Source organism: Passer montanus, unplaced genomic scaffold (genome assembly GCF_014805655.1).
Source record: "Passer montanus isolate IOZ18808 unplaced genomic scaffold, ASM1480565v1 scaffold99, whole genome shotgun sequence".
Classification (NCBI taxonomy): domain Eukaryota; kingdom Metazoa; phylum Chordata; class Aves; order Passeriformes; family Passeridae; genus Passer; species Passer montanus.
Genome location: NW_024375367.1, coordinates 229,453 through 256,589, shown reverse-complemented (window position 1 = coordinate 256,589; position 27,137 = coordinate 229,453). Strand labels below are relative to the sequence as shown.

At 40.3% G+C, this 27,137-nt stretch overlaps 1 protein-coding gene across 1 annotated transcript in view; it reads left to right on the top strand.

Annotated features, from left to right (window-relative positions):
- The first annotated feature begins 371 nt into the window (after window positions 1-371).
- FREM2 (FRAS1 related extracellular matrix 2) overlaps window positions 372-27,137 on the top strand; it is a 119,907-nt gene continuing 93,141 nt past the window's right edge. Inside the window, exons 1-2 of the mRNA XM_039696650.1 lie at window positions 372-5,529; window positions 8,955-9,044. Of these exons, the coding sequence (XP_039552584.1) occupies window positions 372-5,529; window positions 8,955-9,044 (5,248 nt within the window). The remainder of the gene's footprint in view (window positions 5,530-8,954; window positions 9,045-27,137) is intronic.

Sequence of the window (27,137 nt, the reverse complement as noted above, 5' to 3'; positions counted from 1 at the left end):
CCGCCCCGCTCCCGCACCGCCGGGGCTCATCCCACCGCTCTCCCGGCGCCTTCTCCTCCACAACCTGTTGGGCGGCCGCGGGAAGGAGGGAAGGAGGGAGTGGGAGCCCTGCCCCTCTCGTAACTTGCATGATTGGCACGCAGCTCTGCCCAATCGCGCATGGCGGCTTCTCCCCCCGCGGGTGCCCATTGGCTGCTCGGAGGCGCGGGGCGGGGCTTGCCGGGCCGCGGGGCTCCCCTCCGGAGCGGAGCGCGGCGCGCTCAGAGCGCAGCGTGTGTGCGGAGTGAGCGGCGCCGCGCCGGCGGCAGAACCGGGGCCGCGATTCGGCCGCTGTCGGAGCTTCCCGACGCTTCTCTCCGCTGGCAAGGATGATGCAGCCTCTCCCCGCCGGGCCGCGGCGGCTGCTGGCCGGCTTGCTGCTGCTGCTGCTGCTGGCCGGCTGTGAACCCGCTGGCGCGGCGGAGCCGCCTCCAGGCAGCAGCCCCGCGGTCTCCTCGCCGTGGTCGCCGGAGGCGGACCCCGTGGTGGTAGTGGCCAACCGCGGGCTGCGGGTGCCCCTGGGCCGCTCCGCTTGGCTGGACCCCGCGCGGGACCTGGTGTTGCAGGTGCAGCCGGGTGACCGCTGCCACCTCACCGTGCTGGACGAGGACCCGCTGTGGCAGCGCCCGGGCCGCCTGAGCCCCCGGCGCTTCCCCTGCGACTTCGGTGCCCGCGAGGTGCAGTACTCGCACCTGGGCGGCCGCAGCCCCGCCCGGGACCGCGTCCGCCTGCAGCTGCGCTACGACTCGCCGAGCCGCGCCCTGGTGCTGCCCCTGGTGCTGGAGGTGGAGGTGCTCTTCACCCAGCTGGAGATCGTCACCCGCAACCTGCCCCTCACCGTGGAGCGCCTCCGGGGCACCAGCAACCCGCTGGACGCCCGCAGCCTGGAGTTCGCCTTCGAGCCGGGCCGGCAGCGCTGCCGAGTGGGGCTGCTGCCGCTGCTGGCCGGGCTGCCCCGCTACGGAGAGATCCTCAACTACCCGCCGGCGGCGGCGGGCGGGCCCGGGGAAGCGGCGGGCGGCGGCCCGATGCCGTCCGTGATGTGGGACTGCGAGGAGTTCCTGCGCCTGGGGCTGCGCTACCGGCACACGGCCGCCGGCGGCTCCCCGAACCGCGACCTGGTGCCGCTGGTGGCCGAGCTGCGGGAGGCGGCCGGCGGCGGGGCGCTGCTGAAGCGGGAGTACTTCCAGGTGCTGGTGCGGATCCGTGCCGGGAGTGAGAACGTGGCCCCCAAACCCAGCTTCTTGGCCATGCTGATGATGGAGGTGGACCAGTTTGTGCTCACCGCCCTCACGCCTGACATGCTGTCAGCTGAGGATGCGGAGTCGCCGCCCGATCTGCTGCTCTTCAACATCACCTCTCCCTTTGGTCCTGGCCAAGGCCACATGGTCAGCACAGACGACCGGAGCTTGCCTGTCACCTCTTTCAGCCAGCGGGATGTGCGGGAGCTGCGCATTGCCTATCAGCCACCCATGGAGGACTCTGATCGCGAGAGGCTCTTTGAGCTTGAGCTGGAAGTGTTGGACCCGGAGGGTGCTGCCTCAGAGCCCTTTGCCTTCGTGATTGTGGTGAAGCCCATGAATACCCTGGCGCCTGTGGTGACCCGCAACACTGGTCTCGTGCTCTATGAGGGGCAGTCAAGGCCTCTGTCGGGCCCAGGCCCCAGCCCCAACCTGGTGGTCAGTGATGAGGATGACCTTGAGCACGTGCGGGTGAGTGTGGTGGCAGGGCTGAGGCATGGCCACCTCACTCTCCTGGAGGACACCCCAGGACCCGCTGCCCCTCGTAAACACTTTACAGTGGCTGAGCTGGCAGCAGGCCGAGTCATCTACCAGCACGATGGCAGCGAGTCTCCACTCAGTGACAACCTTGTGCTGCGGCTGGAAGATGGTGGCTCTCGCCACCGCGTTGAGTTCCTTTTCCCCATTACCCTGGTGCCCACTGACGACCAGCCACCCCTACTTAATGCTAACACAGGGCTTGCCATGGCTGAGGGTGAAACAGTGCCCATCACCACCCGTGCTCTTAGTGCCACAGACATTGACTCGCAGGATGCCATCCTGCTCTTCACAGTGGAGTCTGGCCCCTCGGCTGGGCAGCTCCTGCTCCGTCAGGCACAGCCACCTCCTGGCTGGGAAGAGGAGGAAGAAGAGGATGGCTTTTCTTGGAGGAAGGTGCCAGGTGTAGCAGGGAGTTCCCTCATCTATGAAAAGCCGGTGAGAGAGTGGCTGCAACAGGACATTGTGGAAGGGCGTCTCTTTTACCACCACTTTGGGGCTCATAGCCCTGGCCCTGGGGTTGTGTTGGACCAGTTCATCTTTAGAGTCCAGGATGACAATGACCCCCCCAACCGCTCTGGACCACAGACTTTTGTGATCAGGGTACAACCTGTAGACAGATTAGCCCCAGAGCTCCACAGCAGCAGCAGCCTGCATTTAATTGTTGCAGAGCAGCAGGTCACCCCCCTGCGCAGGAAGCACTTGTGTTACACAGACCAGGACTCAGGGGACCGTGAACTTCGCTACACAGTAATCCAGCCCCCCACTGACACTGACTCCAACCACCCTCCCAAGGCTTATGGAGCACGCCTTGGATCCCTCGTGCTGACTGAGGATCACTCTGTGGAAGTTACGCATTTCACCCAAGCCCAGATCAACCATCACAAGATCTCATACCGTCCCCCACAGGAGGAGCTGGGGGTGGCTCCTCATTTGATTCAGTTCCAGTATCAAGTGCAAGATGCAGCTGGCAATGCAGCCAAAGGGACTTTCACCATCTACCTGCAGCCTGTGGATAACCAACCTCCTGAAATCACTAATACTGGCTTCACTTTGCCTGAGGGAGGCAGCCACGTCCTTAGTCCAGCTGAGCTGGATGCCAGTGACACGGACACTGAACTTGCCCGTCTCAGATTTATCCTGACCCAGGCTCCCCGGTATGGCCAGTTGCAGCTCTCTGGGTACAGTCTGGTTCCAGGAGGTATCTTTGGCCTGGAAGATATCAGACAAGGCAGGGTGGTGTATGTGCACAGTGGAGCTGAGACCAACAGTGATACCTGCAGGCTTGATGTGAGTGATGGGGTTCATTTTGTGCCCATCACACTGAAAATGAGTGTGCACCCAATTGATGATGAGGTCCCTACGCTGCGATTGCCCCCAGGCACTCTTGGTTCCTACCTCGATGTCCTGGAGAATGGTGCTGCTGAAATCACTGCTAATGTCATTCAGGGCACGGATGAGGATACAGATGACTTTATGTTGACCTTCATTGTAGACGATCCTCCTCAGCATGGGAGCATCTTGGTTCAAGGGGTGCCTGCAGAGAGATTTTCCCAGAGAGATCTGCTGGATGGTGCTGTGGTATATGCTCACACTGGTGGCGAAATAGGCCTTCTGCCCAAAGAGGATGCTTTCAACCTTACTTTGTCTGACCTCTCTGAGAAGTGGCGTGTCAGGGGCAATGTTGTTCAAGGAGTTTCAGTCTTGGTGACCATTCTTCCTGTTGACAGTCAAGCTCCAGAAATTTTTGTGGGGGAGCAGTTCATGGTGACGGAAGGTGACAAACGGGTCATTACTCTTGCTCACCTCAGGGCTGAAGATGTGGATACTCCTAGTGATGATATACTATGCACAATTGTTGCTCAGCCCACATCTGGGTATGTAGAGAACATCTCTCCTGCCCCTGGATCTGAAAAATCCAGGGCAGGTGTAGCTATAAGTGCTTTTACCTTGAAGGACCTCCGTCAAGGGCACATTTTTTATGTCCAGAGTATCCATAAGGGTGTAGAGCCTGTTGAAGACAGATTTGCTTTGCGCTGTTCTGATGGCATTAACTTTTCCCAGAGACACTTCTTCCCCATTTTTGTTGTGCCGATCAACGACGAAGAGCCTGAAATCTTCCTGCGAGAGTTTGTTGTGATGGAAGGCATGAGCCTGGTGATTGATACCCCTATCCTCAATGCAGTGGATGCGGATGTCCCTGCTGATGAGTTAACGTTCACCATCACCAGGCTTCCCAGGCACGGCCACATTGTGAACCAGCTGGTCAATGGAACTGTCCTAGTGGAGAGCTTCACCTTGGATCAGATAACAGAGAGCTCCAACATTCTCTACGAACACGATGACTCTGAGACCAGGGTGGACAGTTTTGAGGTGCAACTCTCAGATGGTAAACACACCATTAGGAAAGTGGTACCCATCATGGTTATTCCTGTAGATGATGAGACGCCCAGAATGGCCATCAATGATGGTTTGGAGATTGAAATAGGGGAAACTAGAACTATTAATAATAGAATATTGAAGGCTACTGATCTTGATTCTGAAGACAAAACCTTGGCATACATTATAACTTACGGGCCAGGACAAGGACTCTTACAGAGAATAAAGCCTTCAGGTGGAGTTGAAAATATCACCCGGGGAATGAACTTCACCCAAGATGAAGTGGATAGAAATTTGATTCGATATGTGCATTTTGGCCAACAAGGAGTTCGTGATCTTATCAAGTTTGATGTGACAGATGGAATAAATCCTCTCATTGACCGCTACTTTTATGTGACAATAGGCAGCATTGATATTGTCTTCCCAGATGTCATCAGCAAAGGAGTTTCTCTGAAGGAAGGAGGGAAGGTAACCCTTACTACTGATTTACTTAGTACCAGTGACCTGAATAGTCCAGATGAGAACTTAGTTTTCACTATTACCAGACCACCTGTTCGTGGTCATCTTGAATGCACAGATCAGCCCGGAGTACCCATTTCCACTTTCACTCAACTCCTGTTAGCAGGCAATAAAATCTATTACATTCATACTTCAGAAGATGAGGTGAAAATGGACAGCTTTGAGTTTGAGGTGACTGATGGCTATAACCCTGTGTTTCGTACTTTCAGAATTTCTATCAGTGATGTGGACAATAAGAAACCTGTTGTCACAATCCATAACCTGGTGCTGAGTGAAAATGAATACAAACTGATAACGCCATTTGAACTGACTGCAGAAGACAGAGATACACCTGATGCACTGCTAAAATTTATCATCACTCAAATACCAGTTCATGGCCAGATCATGTTCAATAACTCCAAACCAGTCACCACCTTCACTAAACAAGATCTGAATGAAAATCTAATCAGCTACAAACATGACGGCTCGGAATCAGTTGAGGACAGTTTCTCTTTCACTGTTACAGATGGCACTCATACTGATTTCTATGTTTTCCCCAACACTGTGTTTGAAACAAGGAAGCCTCAGACTATGAAGATTCGAATAATGGCTGTGGACAACAGTGTACCTCAAGTTGTAATAAATAAGGGTGCTCAGACTCTCCGTGTTCTGGCCACGGGTCACATCGGGTTTCTGATTACCAACAAAGTGCTGAAAGTGGAAGACAGGGACAGTTTACATGTTACTCTTAAGATCAGAATCACGGAGGGTCCACGCCATGGCTTCCTGATTCACCTGGGGAAAGGCAACCATAGCATCAGTCAGTTCACACAAGGTATTACAATACTTCATGTGCTTTCTTTAGATCACTGAAAACATTATTTTTCATGCTAAAGTCTGTATAATTGATGGGAGAAATGTTCCAACAAAAAGCTTCTTTAAAATGGCTTCATAATTTTTTACATCTGTTTATTTTTTATTACATCTATGACAGCTTTAAACAGGAAATGTGGTCTGCTGGGTAAACATTGATTAAAGAATCTTAATTTCTTTGGAGAGCTTAGTCCAAATAACTGTGATTTGCGCTTTCTGTCAGTCACAGTGATAAAAGTTTGGATAACAGAATTGGGCTGTACATCTTAAGAGACAGTGCTTTCTTTAACCAGTTTTATTTAGAAAATGCTATGGGAGTGGCCAAGCTATTATTAACTAATGGCCAGGGTATCGGTTGCTTTACAGTCTGAGCATACCTAACTGTAAAAGCAAAATCCTTTCCCCGCCAATGGGAAATAACATATTATGAGTGCATTTTTTGCCTTAATTACACAAATCTTTACCACAAAGTGTTTGTGGTAAATGAAAAGGTAATATAAACATTTAAAATTATGTTAGTGATACTTACACTTTTAACATGGAACTAAAACATTCAGTGTTATAAATAGGGCAAAAGCCACATGTGTCATATATTCTGAAATAAACCTTCAACCCAAAGCTGTGAAGTAACTTTAATTGAAATGGGAGCATTAGCTATTCTCTGGAGAATTTTCTATGTTACTTAATGGCTAGTTAACTAACAATGAAATTAGATTTTTTTTTTCAGCTTCTGCAGCTGTGGAATGAGCAAACAGCATCAACAGCATGGACACTCAGAGTTAATGGGCCCAGCCAGGGTGGGCTGTGTAGGTGAAAAGGCTTGAGGTGAACACTTGCTGTTGGCCGTGTTTCATTTCACAGTGCCCATACTGGTACATATCCATGTTACAGTCTTAGCTGTAGCAATGTTCTTGTCAGATATACCAAATCTTTCAAATAAGCCTGATGAACTTTGCAATGCCTGAAGTGTCTTAAGTTTTGCAGTTTTAGTACAAGAAGGAGGATGAGAAGAGACCAAACTGTCCAAGCTTTGGGTGCCACCACAGTTCCTTAAGGAACTGTGCCAATAAGGCTTCAGTAGTGAACTGCGAGTAATATTGAGAGTGTTGTTGGAATAAGTGAGAAACAAAAGAGAAAGGGAGTGAGCAAATAAACAGATTATCACATGTTTTAGTGGGTTTTCTCTTACACTGAAGAATGTGTAATTATTCAATAGGTTTTCTTTGAAAGCAGAGGAACAGTGATATCCCTTTTTTTGAGGATGTGTAGCACTTAGGAGAAGTACATATTCCATTTCCTCCTGTGCCATGTGGCCTGGTGTACATTTGTCTTACGACCAAAATGAAGTTGCTACTTGGTTTTGAATTGGCTGTCCAACCATATGTCCTGAAGTCTGTCTTAATATCCTGGGGCTGCCCAAGCTGAGTAAGAAGCATGCAACCCTTATGAAAGGTTGGTTTTAAAGCTGGTGAGAATCCCCAGAAAGTGTGTAACTTCACAGTTTCACACACAGCACAAGCACTCTTATTTTGTGTTGGATTGAAGAGTGTTTTTAAGAAATACACATTTCTTCAGTAAGATTGACCTATGAGACAGTCTTGCTACACTGAGACAAATAATTGTCTAATGTTCAATAAGACTGACCTTTGAGACAGTCTTGCTTATGCTACACTGAGACAAATAATTGTCTAATGTTCAGGGCAGAAATAAACGAGACCCTCTTTGGTCATATTCATTATGATCCCAGTGTAAGTGCAGATTTTGCAAAGGACTTTAGGAAGCCTCTGCATTGACTATTGGACCTGTTATTACACGCTTTTGAAAGCTGCTTGCTAGTTTGTGTAGTCCACACTCAAACTCTCATTTCTTGGATTTGTTCCTGTGGTTGTAGGAGCAGGCAGCCTGACCACTTTAAATGGGTAACAAGATTGATTGTGTGCAAGCAGCAGGAACAGCCTGGTTTTTCAGATTCCTGTAACTGAAAGAGAGGGCAGAGCAATTGTTTAGAGCACAACTTTCTGCTAGTGGGGATAATTTTATTTTTTTTAATAGAAAATTATGCTTGATGTATTTCAAAATTATGTTGGAGAATTCCAGTGTAAAATTAATTTTATCAGGCACTGTAGTTACACGATTATGAATTGTGCTTATAACTAGGCAAGTTTTGATATCACTAGTACAACCTAATCACCTATGGAAGGAGAGCATAGACTTGCTTAAGTGACTCCACATGTGTTGTTAAGGAACAGAAAACAAGTCATTCTTTGCAATTATTTTGACAAAATTAAAATCTTTGGATGGCAAAGGGCCTTTTTGCCTTATGAGGTGGTCCTGGTCCTGCAAACACCAGTTCAGGTGCTTATCTTTATGTATGCTGGAACCATGGATTTTGATAAAGCTACCCATATGAGCAGAGCTGAGTACTTGTATGTTTGCTGGATGAAAGATTTATGTGCTCCACTGGTATGAAGAAGTGTTTGTTTGCATCCTTTTTACAGCCCTGTGAATTTTTGATCTTTAACTTTCAAACGTTTATGGAAGAGATTTTTCAGTTACATATATTTGCCAATAATGCTCTTAGCTTCTTTGTATTCAAAGATATCTGGTTACTTTTGGAACTGAAGATTTTGTGAAGCTCTAACAAAAGTGCTTTTGGTTTTTTTACTCATGCATCCACTCTAACATCAGAGGAGAACTTGGGTGGTACTTGAGCTCCACTTTAATGTGATTAATTTCTAACATTTTCTTGAAAAAAGTATCAGACTTGGGTTTTTATCAACAGCAGTCCTTCAAAGAAAATGACAAAAATTAGTTTTTATGTATATACATGTTTCTCATCACTACTCAAGGAAACCAGAATAAAGCCAATATTGACAAATATTTGTTTATCTTTTACATGCTTTATGGTAACTGCTGGTTCAAAATTCTACATCAAGTTTCTTCCCTTACTGAAATAATTCCTGTTTAATTTAATTGCGTCTATTTGGGTTCTTAAAACAGTCAATCACTGTAACTGTCCTCTACAGTACTTTGCAGGTTGAAGAATGACAGAATCCTTGTGAAGATACACCTCTGTTTAAGAAAAGGAACCACTAAAAATATGAAGTAGTTCTGACTGTCAATCCCATGTTTTTAAATTTAATTTCAGTTATTTTTGTAAATTCAGCTTGAAAGAAAGAGAGCCCTGGGGAGGAGGAAGTAAAGGGAGAGAGAAAGAATGATATCTGTAAAACTTCAACACTGTTAATACTGAAATTCCTCAATTCTGCTGTAGGACCTTGACCTCCCTCTTGTTGAAGCTAAACTATTTATTTTAAATTATGAAGGTAGGAAACTGTTTTTTAGAAAAATCTGAAATGTATTAAAGTCTGTTTTTCCTCTTTCCAGCTGATATTGATGATATGAAGATATGCTATGTTTTACGAGGGAGTGACAATGCCACCAGTGACATTTTTCACTTTTTGGTTGAAGACAGTGGTGAGTACTCCTAAAATCTCAGTTTTTCTTGTTATTTAAAGAAAAAGAATTTAAGTATGCTTTGGGAGTTAAAGAACATTGAATTTAATTGAGGGAAGTCTGTGTTATATCCTGGAATGTGATTGATTTTATGGGTGTCCTACATTTTGAAATATTTCCGATGATTATGAAGAGAGGTGTCGATAAAATTGTAATTGCACCTAAAGAAAAAAACCTCAACCTACTCTAGCAAGAAAGTGAAATTCTGTGAGTCTACTCAGATACCTTCTATACTCAGTTACTCCTTTCTGTAGTTTTACCATTGTATTCCGTATTCAGGCTCTTCACACATAAATTCTCCTAAGTCTTTATCTTGAGAAGGATAAAGATATGTTTTCATTTATGGTTATTGTTGTCTATCTTTTTAAGGTATTTGCACCTAAAGAAAAAACCTCAGCCTACTCTAGCAAGAAAGTGAAATTCTGTAAGTCTACTCAAATACCTTCTATACTCAGATACTGCTTTCTGTAGTTTTACCTTTGTATTCCGTCTTCAGGCTCTTCACACATAAATTCTCCTAAGTCATTTTATTGAGAAAGATAAAGATATCTTTTCATTTATGGTTATTGTTGTCTATCTTTTTAAAGGTTCCAGTTTTAAGACTATTTATATCGAAACATGTACTTGTTGTGTAGAGTTCAAATCTTTATTCTATGTACTTAACAGAATCCTCCATGGCTTGTCAAAGATCTTTGGCGACTGGTGTGAATTCTCCTGGCTGATACTATTTTCTGGGATTGTGGGGGATGCAAAAGAAAATTATTTTTAAAAAATTGAGACTGCTGGCATGTACTCATTGGAGGGAGAACTATGTTGGGTTTTTTTGTTTGTTTTAAAAGCACAAAGAAAGAACAGTTTAAAGGGTAAGCAAAATACAACAGGCTTTTTTTTTTCCCCCCTCCAAAGTCTGACTTAATGTGGATATTCCTAAATGTAGATATTCCTCTGTGTGGTAACAGGTGGCTAGATTATGTTACTTTAATACCTTTATAAATATGTGATACATAGCTCTATGAGTAATTGACAATGAATTTTATTAGTTGATTTAATAATATACTTCTTAGAATGCTTCAAGTTAGCTGATTGTCAGCTCATGTGCACAGCTTGTGTTACTGCTTCACAAGAAGCATAGCCAATTAAGGGTATTAAGATCAGTGAACAGGGATTTGTCCTGTCTATCACAGACTGGACAGTTTTGTCACTATCTACCATTGCTGGAGTGGGATATTAAAACATGTTTTACTGTTTATTGTGCTGGACAAGCACAGAGGGAAGACTACCTTTTGAGACTTTTGGAAATGTCTTTGCAAATCTTTGTGACATTAGAGACCAGGTAGTGACATAAGGATTTGCAACACTCGACTTATTTTCCATAAATGTTTTCTTTTCACTAAGATATGGGATAGAGATGCTTAAAGGTACATAAAATGGAACATGGGATGCTGTCCTTTCTTAGTAATACTTTTTTATAACTGGTGTCACCACAAGGTGACATTGTTCATGATTTTTGAGTTATTCTTTTAGCAGGTGGACAAATATTCAGTCTTGAGATTGTTTCAAGGTTTTGTGTGATGGGAGTAATTAAAGCTGATGAAAGTTTGCTCTCAGTGAGCTGTTTAGCATCAGTTCTTAAAACTGAGTTGCCCCTCGAGAGACCAACACTGTGGGACTTGTCTCTGTGCTGTTTAACACTTCATAGTGGCAAATATGTAGTCAAAGTAAATTGCACCTAATATATGAATTTTTTTTTTAATTGGAAAGCTTACCTCTCACATCAGCTTCTATTTGGCAGAGTTGTAACAGCCTGTCAATTGTAACAGCATGCTATTTTTCAGAATACAAAGAATCATGATAACAAGGTGCTTGTTGATTTTTTAGAGCCTTTGGAAATTGTGACATTACTGTCATAAACACTACTTAGCTAGATGGTAAGATGATTTTTGCTATCCTGAGGCTATTTGTTGACACAGAAATGAGCTGTGTTGCATTTCAGAGTATTTCTGATTTTGAAGATGGTAAAGACGCATTTAAAGTTGATGAAGTTATGATCAAAACATTTGTAGTTGTCTGTCTGAAATACCTCAAATTTATTAGCAATGGCTGTAACAGATGAAAAATTCAGCAATTTAATCTACTTCTATTTCCACCCTCCTCAGAAAGACTTCAAAGCTGGTGTTTTGCAACTCAGATGTATTTTGGCAGACTTTCAATTGTACCAAGGCTATTGTTTAAGGGTTTTTTTGATTTTAAGCCAAATCATATTAAGAGATTCCACACAAGAGCTGAGTGAAAGATGGAGCACAGGTGATCAACATCCATTGTAGAGAGCCACACTTCAGACTTCCATCTCCTGTGTCAAGATTTTTGCAGTAGTAACAGGTTTATGCTACCCTGCAGTGCCTAATGCTATAAATTAAGTAAGTGGGACTTCACTTAAACTGAATTGTGTGATAGTCCCTGAGTAATCTGGTTCAAATCAAGAAGCATTTCAAAACATGATTCAATGAATGAATATGTTTGTCTAATTTAGCTAATGTAATTTCGAATAACTTATAAACCCTAAAATAAGTCACATCTTGCAACCCAAGTATCTTCTAGGCTTTCATGCCTCAGCAAGGGGAACATACAACACCACTTCCTGATCTTTTCATGTGACATGAAAGTTATTTTTGCCCCAGACCTGTAGTGTTGCCTATAAAATACTTTTCTACATGTTCTATGATATTTGTTCCTAGTCTCTGAACTGCAAATAGAAGAATAGCATGACTTCCTCTAGGTCTGTCTTTTGGTGGCTGATCTGCCATGCTCATTATACCATGACTTATGAAAACAAATACAGAAGCTCTTTTGTCAGCCTCTTAAATGACTAAAGTGTGACTGGGGCCCGAGGCTGTTATTTCACACAATTAATTGCCTGGAGACCAAGTACAAGGAGTCATCAAACTGCTCTGGTGTGAGCTTTGTTGTGGATTTGGAATTTTGTTTATCTTCTCACATGCAGTAGTATTTATGGTAAGCAAGTTATGGCAACAGCAGACTGGGTGGGTTGGTGAGGGGGAAAGGGCCAAGTCAGCCCTCTGCCAGCTCTTGGCCCCTTGCCTGCTCTGCTTCTCTCAGTGGGAGTAAGGTGAGTGCCATGCTGCATCCCAAAGCATGACCTGGGACCTGAAAACATGAAATGTGGTACTGGAACAAGGTTGTTTGCTTAGTGGCCAGCAGAGAAAACTGAAATACAGACAAATGAGGAGTAGCTTGGGGATTATGGCTAGCTCATAATAAACTTTGCCATGATAACTAAAGAGAACAGAAATAGGCTTAATATGAAGAGAAAGGAGATCCACTTAAAATGAAAGTAAGTCCTTAGGACTATAATTAACAAGCAAGAGCATAGCCTGCTGTATTCAATCCAAAATTAGAAGTTTCACCAGGAAGAACTGGCTCAGGTTTAAAGCTCTGAAGGAGACTTATCAGTATCAATTACCTACAAATGTATGGCTGTAGAGATTTTCTGGCTTTAAATGGCATTTTTAATAAGAACAATTAAAAAGTAAAATTAACTGGACACAATTCACCTATTTATCAACACCAATGTTTTTTAAAGGTAGAAAGTGTTTTTATGCTTCCTATGTAGGGATTTAGCCTCTGCTAAAGTGGGTGAGCCCATGCATTTCTGTTGTACTTTAAATGAGAAGACTCTGTAGTGTATCAGATGCTGCTGAGTTAGCTGTGTGACATTTTGAAAGAAACTACTGTGGTTCATATTAAGAATTTACTTTCCATTTTGTTTTGAATTCTAATCTTAAAATAATCATGTGGAGATCTTTTGATGGTGAAAAAGTGTTATGAGTCCATTTCTGCGAAACCTTGAAAGAAGTGTGGAATTTTCTTTTTCACAAAGGTTGCAAAATAGTCGGAGTTGAATCACATTCCTCAAGAGTGGCCTCTACATTCCATTAGGAAGGTGGAGAAAAAACCCTTCTTAGCAAGTGCAAGCATGTGACAGTGGTGGATCCTGATGTTTATATTATAAAATTCTTAATTCAATGATTAATAAAGGAATGAATGCTACCAGAACACAGGGGAAACATGATTTTTATTTCTCGTGGGGAGGTAACATGCATATCTATACTGATAGTTGAACTCCTGCTTGTATTTCTGGTATGTAAGTTTCAACACTATTGAAAGACTCACTAGACTGAAAAAAAAAAAGATCCAGTTGAAAAAGCTTCAGCCTTTTAATAAGTGAAAACCACACTCATAGACTAGCCTTTATCTGATCATTTTAAGGAGAAGCTGCAGTTTCTGCAGCAAGTTCATATTACTGGAAGCTTGGGAAAATTATGTGTGTAGGGCACTGCATAGAGTTGGTGCTTCAGCTGTGCAAAATGGCACTAATCTGTATGGAATGAAAGTTGACACAGAAATTAGCTCCAGTGTGTTGTGCTCTGGTGCCTGTTTCAGAAAACTGCACACTGCAATTTTACGCTGCATCTCTTAGAAATTGTCTGAGGCATTTTTACTCCTTATGTGAACTGGGCATGGAAAATGCAGTTAAAACTGAAGCCTGTTGTTTACCTTCTCTTTATTCTTTGCTCATCTGAGATTCATTATTGTCACTGCAGTAAATCATAATAATTGACTAAGAATCTGGATTTAATACGCAGCTATCCATTCTGTAGAAGATATTTTCTCATGAAAGGTGCTGTTTCAAATAATCTGAAACTGGTTGAACTGGTTTAAGGCATGGGTTTTTTTGCCTGATTCTGCTGATTGTATAGTGTAAAACAAACATACCCCAAAACTGGCAGTAAAAAAAAAACCAAAAACCCAGGAGAACCTCCATGCCTCCAGAGGCAGTATCAAGATTAAATACATTCCCCTGCCCAGCAGTGGGTGTCTGGGGTAGCAGCACTGCTGTGACAGCATGTTACTGCTGTGGACTGCCTGTTAGAGAGCAGCTATTGTATTCTTCTTTTGATTCCCATAAGAAAAATTCTTTATTCTATTTAGGTTTTGTAGATAACTGAAATGTTCAAGATAGGTCACGTAAAGTCAGTGAAGGAATGTTCATCTCATTTAAATAGTGGTCTGATCCCAGATATTTTTAAAAGAAGACCTTGTTCTTGGACTGCTTGTTACTTGACTGGTGCTCTCATCACAGTAGTTTGCCATGTTTATTCTCCCTCCTCCCCTGTCTGTCTTCTGAAGCTTGGGAAGCTGTCAACCAGGATTGCAGCAGCCATGGAAGAAATTTCTGTGTTCAGCCGTAGTATTTTTTGTTGCATGAGGCCAGTGCCACACTAGTAATAATGCAAAATATTATTAGTGTGGCATTAGTCAGTTCCATTACATTTTCCTGTTTTGAGTAACAAAACAACATAACCCTGATGTGGGCTTTCTGGGTCTGGAGCATTCTAAAAAAAAAAACCCTGATTGTGTGAGGGGAAAACCCATTTCCTATTCAGCTTTAATTTGGACCATAATCTGCCTGTCCCTTACCTAACTTCATTCTCTGCTCAGTGCTTGAGTCCTCCAAACTGCTTCTTTAGGGCTGCTATGATATCTTGCAACACCTTGCCTCAAGGGTAGAATGGTTTCAAAGGGGAAGTAATGACAGATTCTCATAGCTGGCTTAGGAATGTAAGGATCACTAGGGAAACAAGAATTGTTTTATTTCAGGCTCTTTGGGCAGCTTTTCTGACTTAGAGCCAAAGTATCGCAAAGCCACGGCTCACTAAAACTGGTGATTTACATCATTAGCTAAATCTTACTTAAACTCTTCTTTACAGATCCTTAAATGCCTTAACACAGCTCTGCATTTTGCTGTACTAACATTTGGCTAAATCCCCACTGACGCAAGAATCTTTCAAAAAAAATCCCTGAAATTAGCTTTTAAGCCAAATTTATGGGAAAATTTCATAAACTTTTCCCAAATATGATTATGCGAGAAATAAAGAATCATGTTCCACTGGCTAGAGAAAACTCTCCATTAAGTTTGTGAAATACAATTATTGCATCTGTCATCCTTTGTTTTGCTAGACAAATAAATTTTTTTTAGGAACTTCACCATTCTGGTATGCTATATTTATTTGTGAGGAAATAATATATTTCACCCTTGACTTTAATAATTAAACTATAACAGTTGTTAGTGCTGTTTTTCAAAGCCAAAATGCCGATGTGTTTTCCGGGGTGAGTTGTAATAATAATAATGTTGTATCAGACCTTTTGGACTGAATATTTGATAGTTCCTAAAATAGCAAACTGGTAAAATACAATTGGAAATTATTTGCAGCATCCTTGCTTGACCTCACTTATGGTATCTGGGAATACTAGTCTTGGCAAGATACATCAACTACATTTATCTTTGGCTTAAAAATGAGGACATTGCATGTTGGTGGTTTGTTTGCCATCATTTGCCAAGTACTGCATTGGATTCTGGTCCATTGCCAGACTTGTTGCTGCTGTTTTAATATTCTCTAGGATGGTGCACAAACAATTTTCCACATGTCACACTTCTTACTGTAAGTATTACCAGGGGATTTAAATAGTTTGTTTGACACTACAGCTTATATAAAAAATAACCAAAATAAACTTCACTGTAAATAAAAAATGAGTTCATGGGACTGTTATTGTGAATGTGGTTTCAAGGTCTCAGCAAAATTAAGTATCTGTGAAAATATATAGGAGTAAGAGAAGCTTATATGGAGCATACAGAAAGTCTGGTACAAGCCTTCCTAATTTCAGTGGAAAAATTTTCATCGTCTTCTGTATAACTTATTATATTGGTCTCCTTATCCTGGCATTTTAGATTGAATCATGGGAATTACTCAATTTTCCGTTTCTAACTTGAATATCACCTTATCCTCCAAATATGAACATAGAAAAGACCTGCTTTGTCTAGTTGAAACAAGATTTTTTTTTGAGACAAATTAAGGTAGCTGTGTGATTTAGCAGGAGAATTTTTGTTTGGTTTTGATGATTTGAGTTCAAATGGTGATTTTATCTAAAACCAAAGCTTTCCCTCTGCTCCCCATCCTGGATTTTTAATAATTTTCTTTAAAAAATAAAGCAGTATAATTGAAGGTGTGGGTTTAGATATTGCCTGGGTAAAGGAGAGTCAATTGTGGTTTTAATTGTCTTTTATACAAAACTTAGGGCACTTTGTCCAAACATGGAAATCTCAGATACAATTCCTTCCTTCATTTGAGAGGCTTTTTAACCCATATTTCCACAAATGTGCCTTCCCTTACATTTTGGCCTGTTTTGTATTGATTTTCTGTTTGCTGCCCAAGTATATGAGTTCTTGATTGCTCCTTTGAATATTGTCTGCGCTTGAATGTTTCACCTAAGCATTGTTACCATGAGGCCAACAAATTTGGTGTTGTTTTTTGTGTTTTTTGGTTTTTTTGTGTTTTTTGTTTTGTTTGGTTTTTTTTTTTTTTGTTCTTTCCTCTTCTCCTTTTCTCCTTTTCCCCCTATATTTCTCCTTTGCTGGTGATACCTATATTCCACAGAATAAAATGGCTTAAACAGGCCAGTTAGGATCAGTGCCTTCCAGAATAACCCTTAGGCTGGTGGTTTAGGTCAGGGTTTAGAGAAGGCAGATACCAGATACTGATTCTGTTCCAGTTCTCCTTGAGTCAGGGCCAATGGTCTTTTCTTCTGCATGGAATGGGTGCATGGACTGTTGGGCTGGTTGAATAAAAAGGAAATGTCTCAAACACCAATATCTGCTGATAGTATTTTTCTAGTTTCCACCTGAGATCACTTGCTGAGTAACCACACTTTCAAAGAACAGATACAGTTGCAACAAAGTTTAGCAGTTTAGCCCACGAAGCTCAATCCCTCTTGTTTTCCTGAGCTGAATAATGCCATTGATTTCATTTGACCTGGTCAGATGAGAGATAAGGAAGGTATAAGGTAGCCCTATAAGTACTTAACAGGCTTTTTACTTAAAAATAATCCACAATTTAGCTTCTATATTCTTGTGATAAAGAGTAAGGCCCAGATAGCAGCAAAAGAAGCATGACAATGAGCAGTAAAATTAGGTCAAAATGCAAGAATTAAAGGGATTAAGAAGACACACTAGGCTTAAGTAAAAGAATTGAGAACTCTCAGCAGTAACACTGATTGCCAGTGACATGAGAACTTGCAGAAAGACGCTAATTCCTAAAGTGAACTATAATAAGCTTGTGAAATTATCTTGGTAGTCAGTTGGAAATATTTTTTTATTTGGATATTCTGAGGAGCTCTAGAGAAGGGGCACTGGCTGCTGTCAAGAAATCCTTCTAATGGCCTGTTTAATTTCCCAACTTGTTTTAATCAAGGGATTCTAAACAGCCCTCAAGATAAGTTTAGCTTTTATCACTTCAGTGGCCAGTTAATGTGTAGAGTCCTCTAGAGTTCCCACACAGGTCTGTTTGAGTAATAAAAAAATGAATGCAGGAAGTTTCTGGATTTCATTGAATAAATATCAACCTAATTTTTAAAGAGTGATAAGCATATCTGAAACAAACAACAGGTACATGAAAAAAAGTATTCCAACAAAAAAAGTTAGTGAGTATTAATCTATGGAAAGATGCTAAGAAACAAATTAAGTTAAAAATAGAGAAAATATAATGATGGCATATTTTGTCATCAGTTTCACAATTTGTGCATCTTAATTTGCAGTATTCTCCCTGGTGCAAGTTTCTATTTGCCTTGCTAGATATTATAAGGGCAACTCTTGCCTTGTCAACCTCTGTGTTTTTTCTGGAAAAATAAAGACAATTATTTTTGTTTCATAAGCCCAAATTTTGCTTGGATACTGTTCAAATTTTTCCTGAAATTATATTACTTGTATTTTATAATTGGTGTTGAAGTAAGTTAGAGAGTGTTTTGGTTGGCTAGAGCTTAACAATGGAGGCAGTAAAGTAGAGTTGAACCAAGGGGTAGGAATCAAGAAAAGTCCAGCAAGGTAGATCTTGTGGTGAGAATCTGTTATAGAGCACCCAACCAGGATGAAAAGGCAGATGAAATATTCTATAAGGAGCTGTGAGAAGTCTCCCATTCACTAGCTCTTGTTCTTTTGGGGGTCTTCAGCTTGTAGCATGTCTGCTGTAGGTCCAGGACAGCAAGGAGGAGACAGTCTAAGGAGGTTCCTGGAATGTATGGAACACAACTTACTGACACAGCTGGTCAGTGAGTCAACCAGGGGTCCAGCTGGACCTGCTGTTTGTGAGCAGGGAAGGACTGGTGGGAGATGTGGTGGTTGGAGGCTGTTTTGGGCACAGCTATCACAAAATTTATGAGTTTGAAGGAAGGGGATCACCAGAGCTGCCACCTTGGACTTCTGAAGGGCAGACCTTGGCCTGTTTAGGAGCCTGGTTGACAGAGTCTCTTGGGAGACAGTGTGGAAAGGCAGAGGGGGCCAAGAAAGCCACACATTCTTCAAGAAGGAAATCTTAAAAGTGCAGAATTAGGATGTCTCCATGTGCTGGAAGTAGGGAAGATGATCAACTTGCCTGAACAGAGTTTTGGCTGACAAGAGCTGGACATGAGCCAGTATGTGTCCAGGTGGCCAAGAAGGGCAATGGCATCCTGGCCTGTACTGGTAATAGTGTGCTAGCAGGATTAGGGCAGTGATTTTCCCTTTGTAGTCAGCACTGGTGAGGGAATTCTGTGCTCAGTTTTGGGTCCTTCCCTACAACAAGGATACTGAGCTGCTGGAATGTCCACAGAAGGGCAGTGGAGCTGGTGAAGTGTCTGGAGCACAAGTCCTGTGAGGAGTGTCTGAGGCAGCTGGGGGTTTTTACCTTGGAGAAAAGGAGGCTCAGGCGAGACCCCACTGCTCTCTACCTACTGCCTGAAAGTCAGTAGGTAGAGAGCATGGGATCTCCCCTGAGCTTCCTTCTCAGGTGGCAAGTGACAGGACAAAGGGAAATGGATTCAAGTTGCACTAGGGAAGGTTTAGATCAGATATTCGAAAATTTTTCATGGAAAATCTCATCAGGGATTGAAACAGGCTGCCTAGGAAAGTGGTTGAATCCCCATCCCTGGAGGTATTTAAAAGACATGTGGATGTCATGATTTAGTGGTGAACTTGGCAGTGCTGAGTTTGTGGTTGGATTCAATGATCTTAAAGGTCTTTTTCAACTTAGATGATTATATGATTCTATGAAATTAAAAGCCAGGAATGATACCAAGTGGAGTTAAAATCCTATTAGAGTAAATGAATCAATTAGACTTGTGTTGATTGTTTGGGTTTGGTCTAGGTCAGAATATCTTAGACTGGTATAGTGTGGCTTGTTTTCTCTGGGGTTTCCTTCAGTTAATTTTTCTTTAACAGATTCAACTAATTAGATTTTGGTTTTATTACTAGAAAATATTTCATTTAGCAGTAGGCCCTTAGGAAGCTCTTTTAAAAGACAAGAAAAGATTTCCCCTTCCTGAAGAAGGATTTTGACTTGTTTAAGTTCAAGTCATTAGTAAAACATTAATTCAGTCAGCTTGATACTCCATTGCCCTGAATGTTTGCCAGGATTCCAATCTCAGTAACTCTTAACTATAAGTACCAGCATTGCACTTCTGTCACTGCTGTATAATGCACATTTTCTTCAAGACTGTAGGAATGCTGTTACCACACACTTTGCTGCCTCTCTGAAGCTTTGTAGTTAGGGAATAACATAATAATGAGAGAGGGAATTGTAAGGATACCCTTAAAGAAACATTTGAAGCCTAATTCAAAGCCCAGTGCCTCCACTGAGGCTCTTTGTGCCTCAAGGTTTTTTGTTTGAGCCTCCATCACTGAAATCAGTGAGAAATTATTTTTACTCACTACTGTGGTGTTCAGAGCACGTGTGCAAGTTAAGATTCTCATAGCTAAAAGGTTATTCAGCTCTCTCTGAAACTATTTTGCCCGAGAAATTTTTAATTTATGGCCTTCAAAGTATTTGATTTCTTATTCTAATGTCTGGTTTTTAGGCAGAACTTGTGAACTCAAAGCCTGAGACAGTGTTGCCAGTTAAAAAAAAATACTGAGGTACTCTGTATATTATTTCAAGACTTTCCTGGGCTTTGTGCTGAATTCAGTCAATGTTTGTGCCATTAAACTGGCTCATCATGACCATAGAGCATTTGTAGTACAGTATGCTCAGATACATTCCTCCTGAGAGAATTGCACTGAGAGTGTTTTGGGTAGAGATACAAGATTCTAGTGGAAAGGAAACTCATCAATACCTTTTTCTTTTCTGGTCAGACGCACAGTGCATCACACTCAGCTTCTTCTTTAGAGATAGACGATGCAGTGTTGTACATTCAAGATCCAAAGGACAGAGCTTCTCTAGTGGGCATTTTGGGTGGGACTTTGTCCTGCATTAATCCTAATCAAGTGGAGGTCCTTAAAGTGCTGAATTAATAGCCATAATAAATTTAGGTTTTGTTCATAGCCTTGAGGATGAGTAAATTTAGATGTGGCATAGTAACAATTGCTCTGAATTCTAATCTAATTTTGCCCATAATTTCCATTTAATGTGTACTTAAAATTGCATAAATCATGTAAGTATTAAACAGAGCAGTGTTCTGCACTGGCAAGTTGTACATTTTAAGCGATGAAGTGGACATTTTCAAGCTTGTTGGCTGATTTGGGTATTGCACTAAACATAAGAAAGGATATGAGATTGCCAGTGTCTTGCTTTTACTTATTAAATCATTGCCTATTGTATGTGTTGCAGATATTTGAGACCTGTGCTCAGTTTTCTGTGCTGCCTGAGGAATCTTAAATAGATACTTCCTATAAAACTGCTGTTACCTTTAGGCTGCAGGAAGTGTGAGTTAACCTGTGCTCCTGCAGAATCCTGTTGTTTGTACACCAGTGGCAAGTGGGAATGAGACAAAGCAAAGTACTGCTTTTGTTACTGTTTTTCCACAGTAAAAAAACTGGAAAAACTGAAAAAAATGAAAAAACACAGTCAAGAAGAGGAAAGAGTAGCGGGAATAGGCTGGCTTTATGCATTAAACCGAAGTTTTATGACTGCAGTGGTTGAAGGGGCCTAAAAATAAAGGATTTCCTTGGGATTCATCAGCCAGCCTATGAGCTCAAATGCTTTAATCTAGCTCACCTTTCCCCTCCCCTCCCTGCCACTTAAAGATAGGCAGAAGGTAATTTAGTAGTTTGTCCTGCAAGTATTGTAGCAATAGTACAGCAGAGTCCTGTGGGTCTCTTTAAGCTGCACAGTTACTATATGCTTAGTTCTTATTTTAAAATGTACTACTTCTGACTTGTTGAAGGATCACAACTGGGCTAGATTCAAATAAGCAGGATCATTTTCCCAGTGTTGTTCTGCCCTGAATCATAAAATGCATAATTCTTGAGTTTCAGATTATGAAGTGTGGAGGAACAGATCACAATAAAAAAATGTTTTATTCAGTCACTTGTTTATTTAAGGGAAAATAATTCTTTAAAAGAAGTACTAATGCACTTCTGACATGTAAAGTATCTTATTTTCTGTGTTCCTATTCCCCATTCAACATACACAACCCAACCACCCACATCTCTACGCCAAGGTAGGGAGCCTGCAGTGATTCCCTGTATCATGTCTCTACCAACCCAAATTATGCTGCTATTTAAACTCCTTTACTGAATTGTTAGGTTCATAGCACAAGTAAATTCAAGATTATGTGATTTATTTTGATCAGCCCATGAAAATATATTGGCACCCTATTCCACTTAATGTGGAAATGTTTACTAAATCTTTAGGAAAGAGGATGAGACAGAGAAATATTTTTTTTTATGAGGTCAGTCTTTTTTTCTCTTCATTGAGTTTCCTCACTGTATCCCTCAAAATAGCCATTAACTAATTCTCTTTTTCTGTTATTCAAGAGATCTGTTTCTGAGAAAATGCATTTTGCTACTCTTAGCATGCTAGAAAATTGAAAGAAGCCTCAAAAGAATCTAGACCTGAGAAATGCGAACACATTGAATGAAATGTTAAAGTTATAAAAATTTCAATATATTGAGTACTTTAAAAATGTAGTTTTAGACTGTTAGTCTCTTTGTAGTTACTGCTATTATTTCAAGTAGTTTGATAATCATCAGTCATAGGAACTCTGTTTGAAATAATATGATAAAATTGTGTCCTTCCCTCAATTGCTACTGTAACCACCTATTAAAGCAAATAACTTAAGTATGCAGCTTCTGATTTTTCATGGTTCTTTAAACTTCCCTTAATTACACACACATGAAGCAGGCCTTATTCATTGTTTTGAGGTCCTAGATTAATCTAAACCTCTGAGGAGGAGACATTCCTGGATCAATATCATGTTACCATGTTACTGAGATCTCAAGTGACTGCCTTACTTTCTGATGCTGTCAGCTTCTAGGGAAACTTCATTTAACTGGGGCACCTCAGAGATTCCTCTTATGTGTGATGAATCTGTTTGTTGTTGAACAGATTTCCTTTGGCTTCCACAACCAAAAGAGAATGAATCTAAATCCTCTGTGGACTTGACTAATATTTTTAATAAGATTGTCTGCAAGGTCTTTGGGATGGAGCTGCTTTTCCTAGCTGGGACGGACTTTTGCAAATGCAGATGGAACCTGATTTGACTATGCATGGATTTGCTTGATTAGTCCCTCATCAACACAAAATGTGCAATTTAGGTTAAAAAAAATAGCTTCTACACTGTTTTTTCCTGCACTTCCTCAATTTTGTTCTTTGAATGGAATATATCGACATTGAAGCAAAAATATCTTGTAAAACATCTATATCTATATATTCTTTGTTTAAGTCTTGTGGTTTTCATACCTTTTGAGTACTCTTGAACATAATTTTTGTGTAGGTTTTTTCTTTCAAGAATTAGACTTGACTTGTGAAGGGGTTTTTGGGGTTTTTGTTTGTTTTTCATTGGGTTTTTTTTGTGGTTGTTTGTGGGCTTTTTCTTTTTTTCTTTTTTTTTCTTTTTTTTTTTTGTTGGGGGGGGATTAGTTTTTTTGGTTTTTAGGGGTTTTTTTGGTTATGTTTGATGACCCCAAAAAGACTGAGTGGTAAGATTGAGTATTAGGTATGCAGATAACTATAAAGAGTTAATATAGGCCTTTTTTTCTACAGCATTTGACATAGCAATGCATCACAAAATGATCTTAAACATTTAGCAAACACTGAGTTTCATGAAGTTGACAGTTTGGACAGTTTATAATGTTTTGTTTGAAGGATTGTGGAACTTGTCAAGTTTTACGAAAGCTGGGAAGTATAATTTCCTGAGAAGCCTTGTTTCATGAAACATAACAGTAATGGTGATTTTGCTAAACAAAGAGGGTAAGCTGCTTCTGGTCTGCTGGCAATTTTTGGATGCTTGATTTCTATGTTCCACATATGTTAGGAAGTGGCATCACAAGGATCAGTGGTTGGAATTTGAATGCAGAACAATTCAGCTTAGAGATAAGAATGTAGTTTTTAAGAGTGGGTGATCTTAACTGGTAACAGATTTCCAAGGCAAGTGGTGAATTCTGATGTCTTCAAGAACAGATATCTTAAAGAAAAAAAGCCCACCTGTGAAACTACATCCAACACAAAGTTACTGAATGGACTACTAGGTTCTCTCAATACAGAAGATCAGACTAAATAATTTCAAATGCCTTTTTTGGTCTTGAAATCAATAGAGCAGGAATTTGTAGAAACTCTCAAAGATTACTGATTTTACCTGCATCTAGAGACAGCAGCAAATCTCTCCTGGAAACTTAGTGAGAAAAAAATGAGAAGAGAATATATAATTTGTAAGAATTCTTATCAGTTCTCTTCTTTCAAATTGTATATTTAAGAAACAGTCCTTACTCCTCCCTGACCCTACTCTAAGATCCTTAAGGAAGTTAAGAAGTGCTATTGAGAAAGTCATAGAAGGACCTTTAAATCACATAGTGAGAAGCCAAGAATTCAAAGAAGATAAAATAAAACCTGAATGGTACAGAATTCAAAACCTCTGGACTGTTATAGCTTTTCATATAGTCAGTAGTTATTATTTGTTTAGTATTTCAACATACAATCTTATCCCTTTCCCACCTACACACATTCTTGTAAAGTATATCTTTCTAATCTTAATGTTATCTTAACATTTTTCACCTCAGGGAAGTTTTTACAAAGAATTCTATAAGTAAGCAGCACTTGGAAAAAAACAACCAAAAAGAACACTAAAACATAACAAATTTGACCCAATTGATTTTTTGTATTTAACAGTTAAAAAACCATTAAATTTTCCATATTTTATTTATTTTTTTATGTTCAAAATTGCATAATGTGCCAGATACTCTTAAAATAATATTTTATATAAATGTAGGTGACAATATTTTTATAGAATTCCATTATTTATTGTGTTGTTATTAGCTAGATCAGGGTTATTCTGACATAATCAAGTGAAATATCTCCATCCTTATTTAAATGAATGTGGAACCAGACTAGGCAGATTTCTACCCCGCTTTCAACAAAATTATTCCCACAGAGGTTATCCAAGACATGTCCTGCCTGGTTAGTGTCTTGCTTGGAGGAGTTCAGCAGATCAGAGGGAGATGTCATGTTCATCACACTTCTGGCTTCTCTGTGGATGTGCTGTCCCGTGACACCAAATGAGGGGATATGGGTGACTTTCTGTTTTGATTATGGGATGTCTGTCTTTCCTGCTTCACTCCTATTTTTCCCCCTTATATAATGCTGAGGTTGCTTTGGTGAGTAGCATGGCTCACAGTTAAGTCTTAACTTTTGGATTCTTGACATGCCTGAACTGGCTTTCCACCTGAAGAAAAGCAGGTATTCCTCCTTCAGTGCTTAGCTTTGCATAAATACTTCCTTACCCTGACCAGTGCTCATGGACACTGTTATCCAGTCAGCTACACTGAGGGGAGACTGAGAGTATACTGTTTCAAGAAGCAGTCATTTTTAAAAAGTATTTAAAATATTTTTAATATATTAAAATATATTAAAAATAAATATATTAATTTTATTAATACAAATATATTTTATATATTTAATATATTAAAGATATATTAACGGTATAAAATATTTAAATATATATTTTATAGTAATATAAAATATATTTTCTTCTGCATCAGAAAGACCAATTTTTGATGAAAAATAGTCATTTGGAGGGAAAAGATGATCAAGAGATATTTCCACACTTCTTCAGAATGCTTTTTAGGTAAACTTAGTTCTCACTGATCACAGTACCTGAAACTACAGCTTTCAGCCCAACCCACCTTTCCAGTGTAACACTGATAAGAGATTGTCAAGAAGCTGATAAACACAAGCTTAAGGATTAAGGGTAAAATGAAGTGTATGGGGTGGGCTTTCAGTGCAATGTAGTGTCCATGAGCAAATGCAGATTTTCTTCCTTTTTTGTTTTAATATCTCTTTTTCTGGGCTTCTTTTAAAATCCTTCTCTTACTTACCTAGTTTAGTAGTCCTTGTCTTATTTCTTGCTAAAAAAAAAAATAAATTACTTTCTCCTTCACAAACACATTACCTCCGAGAATTCCCCTTTGGGCAGTGTTGTTCAGCTTCATTCCAAAATACAAGGTTGTGTGCTAAATGACATAGAATAGGATACACAGGAGGAACAAAGGCATGATTAATTGCCTGTGCTAGTATATTTGTTTTACTTCAATCTAGCTGCATTTCTTAGAGCAGCAGAAGCCACAGCATGAATTCCAACATACGTTTGTCCAGGCACAACCTTTCTGTGCATTGAGGTTATACATGCTATACAAATAACAAGCATTGCTAAAACCCACATTTCAATCCCTTAATTGCTAATGTTTGGGTGCTAGCTAGATCAAGCTAGCACAGGTACACTGTCCTGTACTCTTATTAGTTTCTTAATTTTTCTGAAGATTTAACTAGCTTTGGGGGGAGCTTGTAGCATACTTTCCTGGGAACTTTTAGTTTTTGAGGTTTTAAATGCAAGATCTGAAGAGTCATATGTTTTTGCAGTCTGCTCATTTATTACATTATAACAAAAAATATTCTCAATGTCCAGACAAATGTTGCTCTTTTAAATTCAGAAGGAAACTAGAAAGGATGGGAGTCTCATGTTTTAACAAAAATGTCCAAATATATGGTTGCAAATCTAATGGTAGTTTTGGGATCCCTTTGTAGTTAATGGAGGTTAAATAAGGGTGATTCATCTCAGTCTAAGAAACAAGCTAATAGATGAGTTGAATTGCTCTCCTGAGGTGCTCATTTCTCCATTTATGTCATGGCACATCTTGGCTATTAGTGGAACTCAGAAAAAAAAAGTTTCATCTACATACATAGTTCTGTAACTTCCACATATGACTTTATTTGCTGAAATTAATGTTGTGGGAAAATGTAGTTACGAATCATATTAAAAACATTTATGCAGTAATTTCAGTGCATTTATTTAAAGTTTACCTATGTATTGCTCAGAAAACGTAAATTCAAGTTCTATATTTCGCCTTTCCTGGAGCTTGGAGGTGGTTCATGGTTTTACTTTATTTCTTTATAAGCTCAAGTGCTGCAAAATATGCAGTAGACACTGAGAGCAGCTTTAATGAGTTAAGAAAATTAATAAAAGTAAGACTGTGTTATCTTTTTTCTTCAGTGTAAACTTGGCAAGCCCCTTTCATTTGCAGTGGCCATTCCTTTTGTCTAAATAGTTGGGAAAGAATACAGAGATAATTTTTGATGAAATGAAATACCAAGAAGTTGTGATTCAGATAAAAAAAATGCTTAGAAGTGCAAGGAAAAATTTTATCTTATATATATAATCCTTTAATACATTAAATGATTAGAGCAAATAGGGAGTTGAGCACTGGACTACAAAATTGAAAGCAAAATACTGCAAACACTTCTTTATGAACCTTTATCTACATTTTTCTAAATACTTACGTGGGCATAGGGTGTCCTGATCACATATGTTTATATGCATGTCCATACACAAAATGCAATGAAAATATTAGCTGTGAAGTTAAAGAAAGATATATTGAATATTCTGAATATTCTCAGCTTTTAGGAGTATAATAAATAATATGAATAGAAAAGAATCTGTTACTTTCCAGTTCTGTTTGTC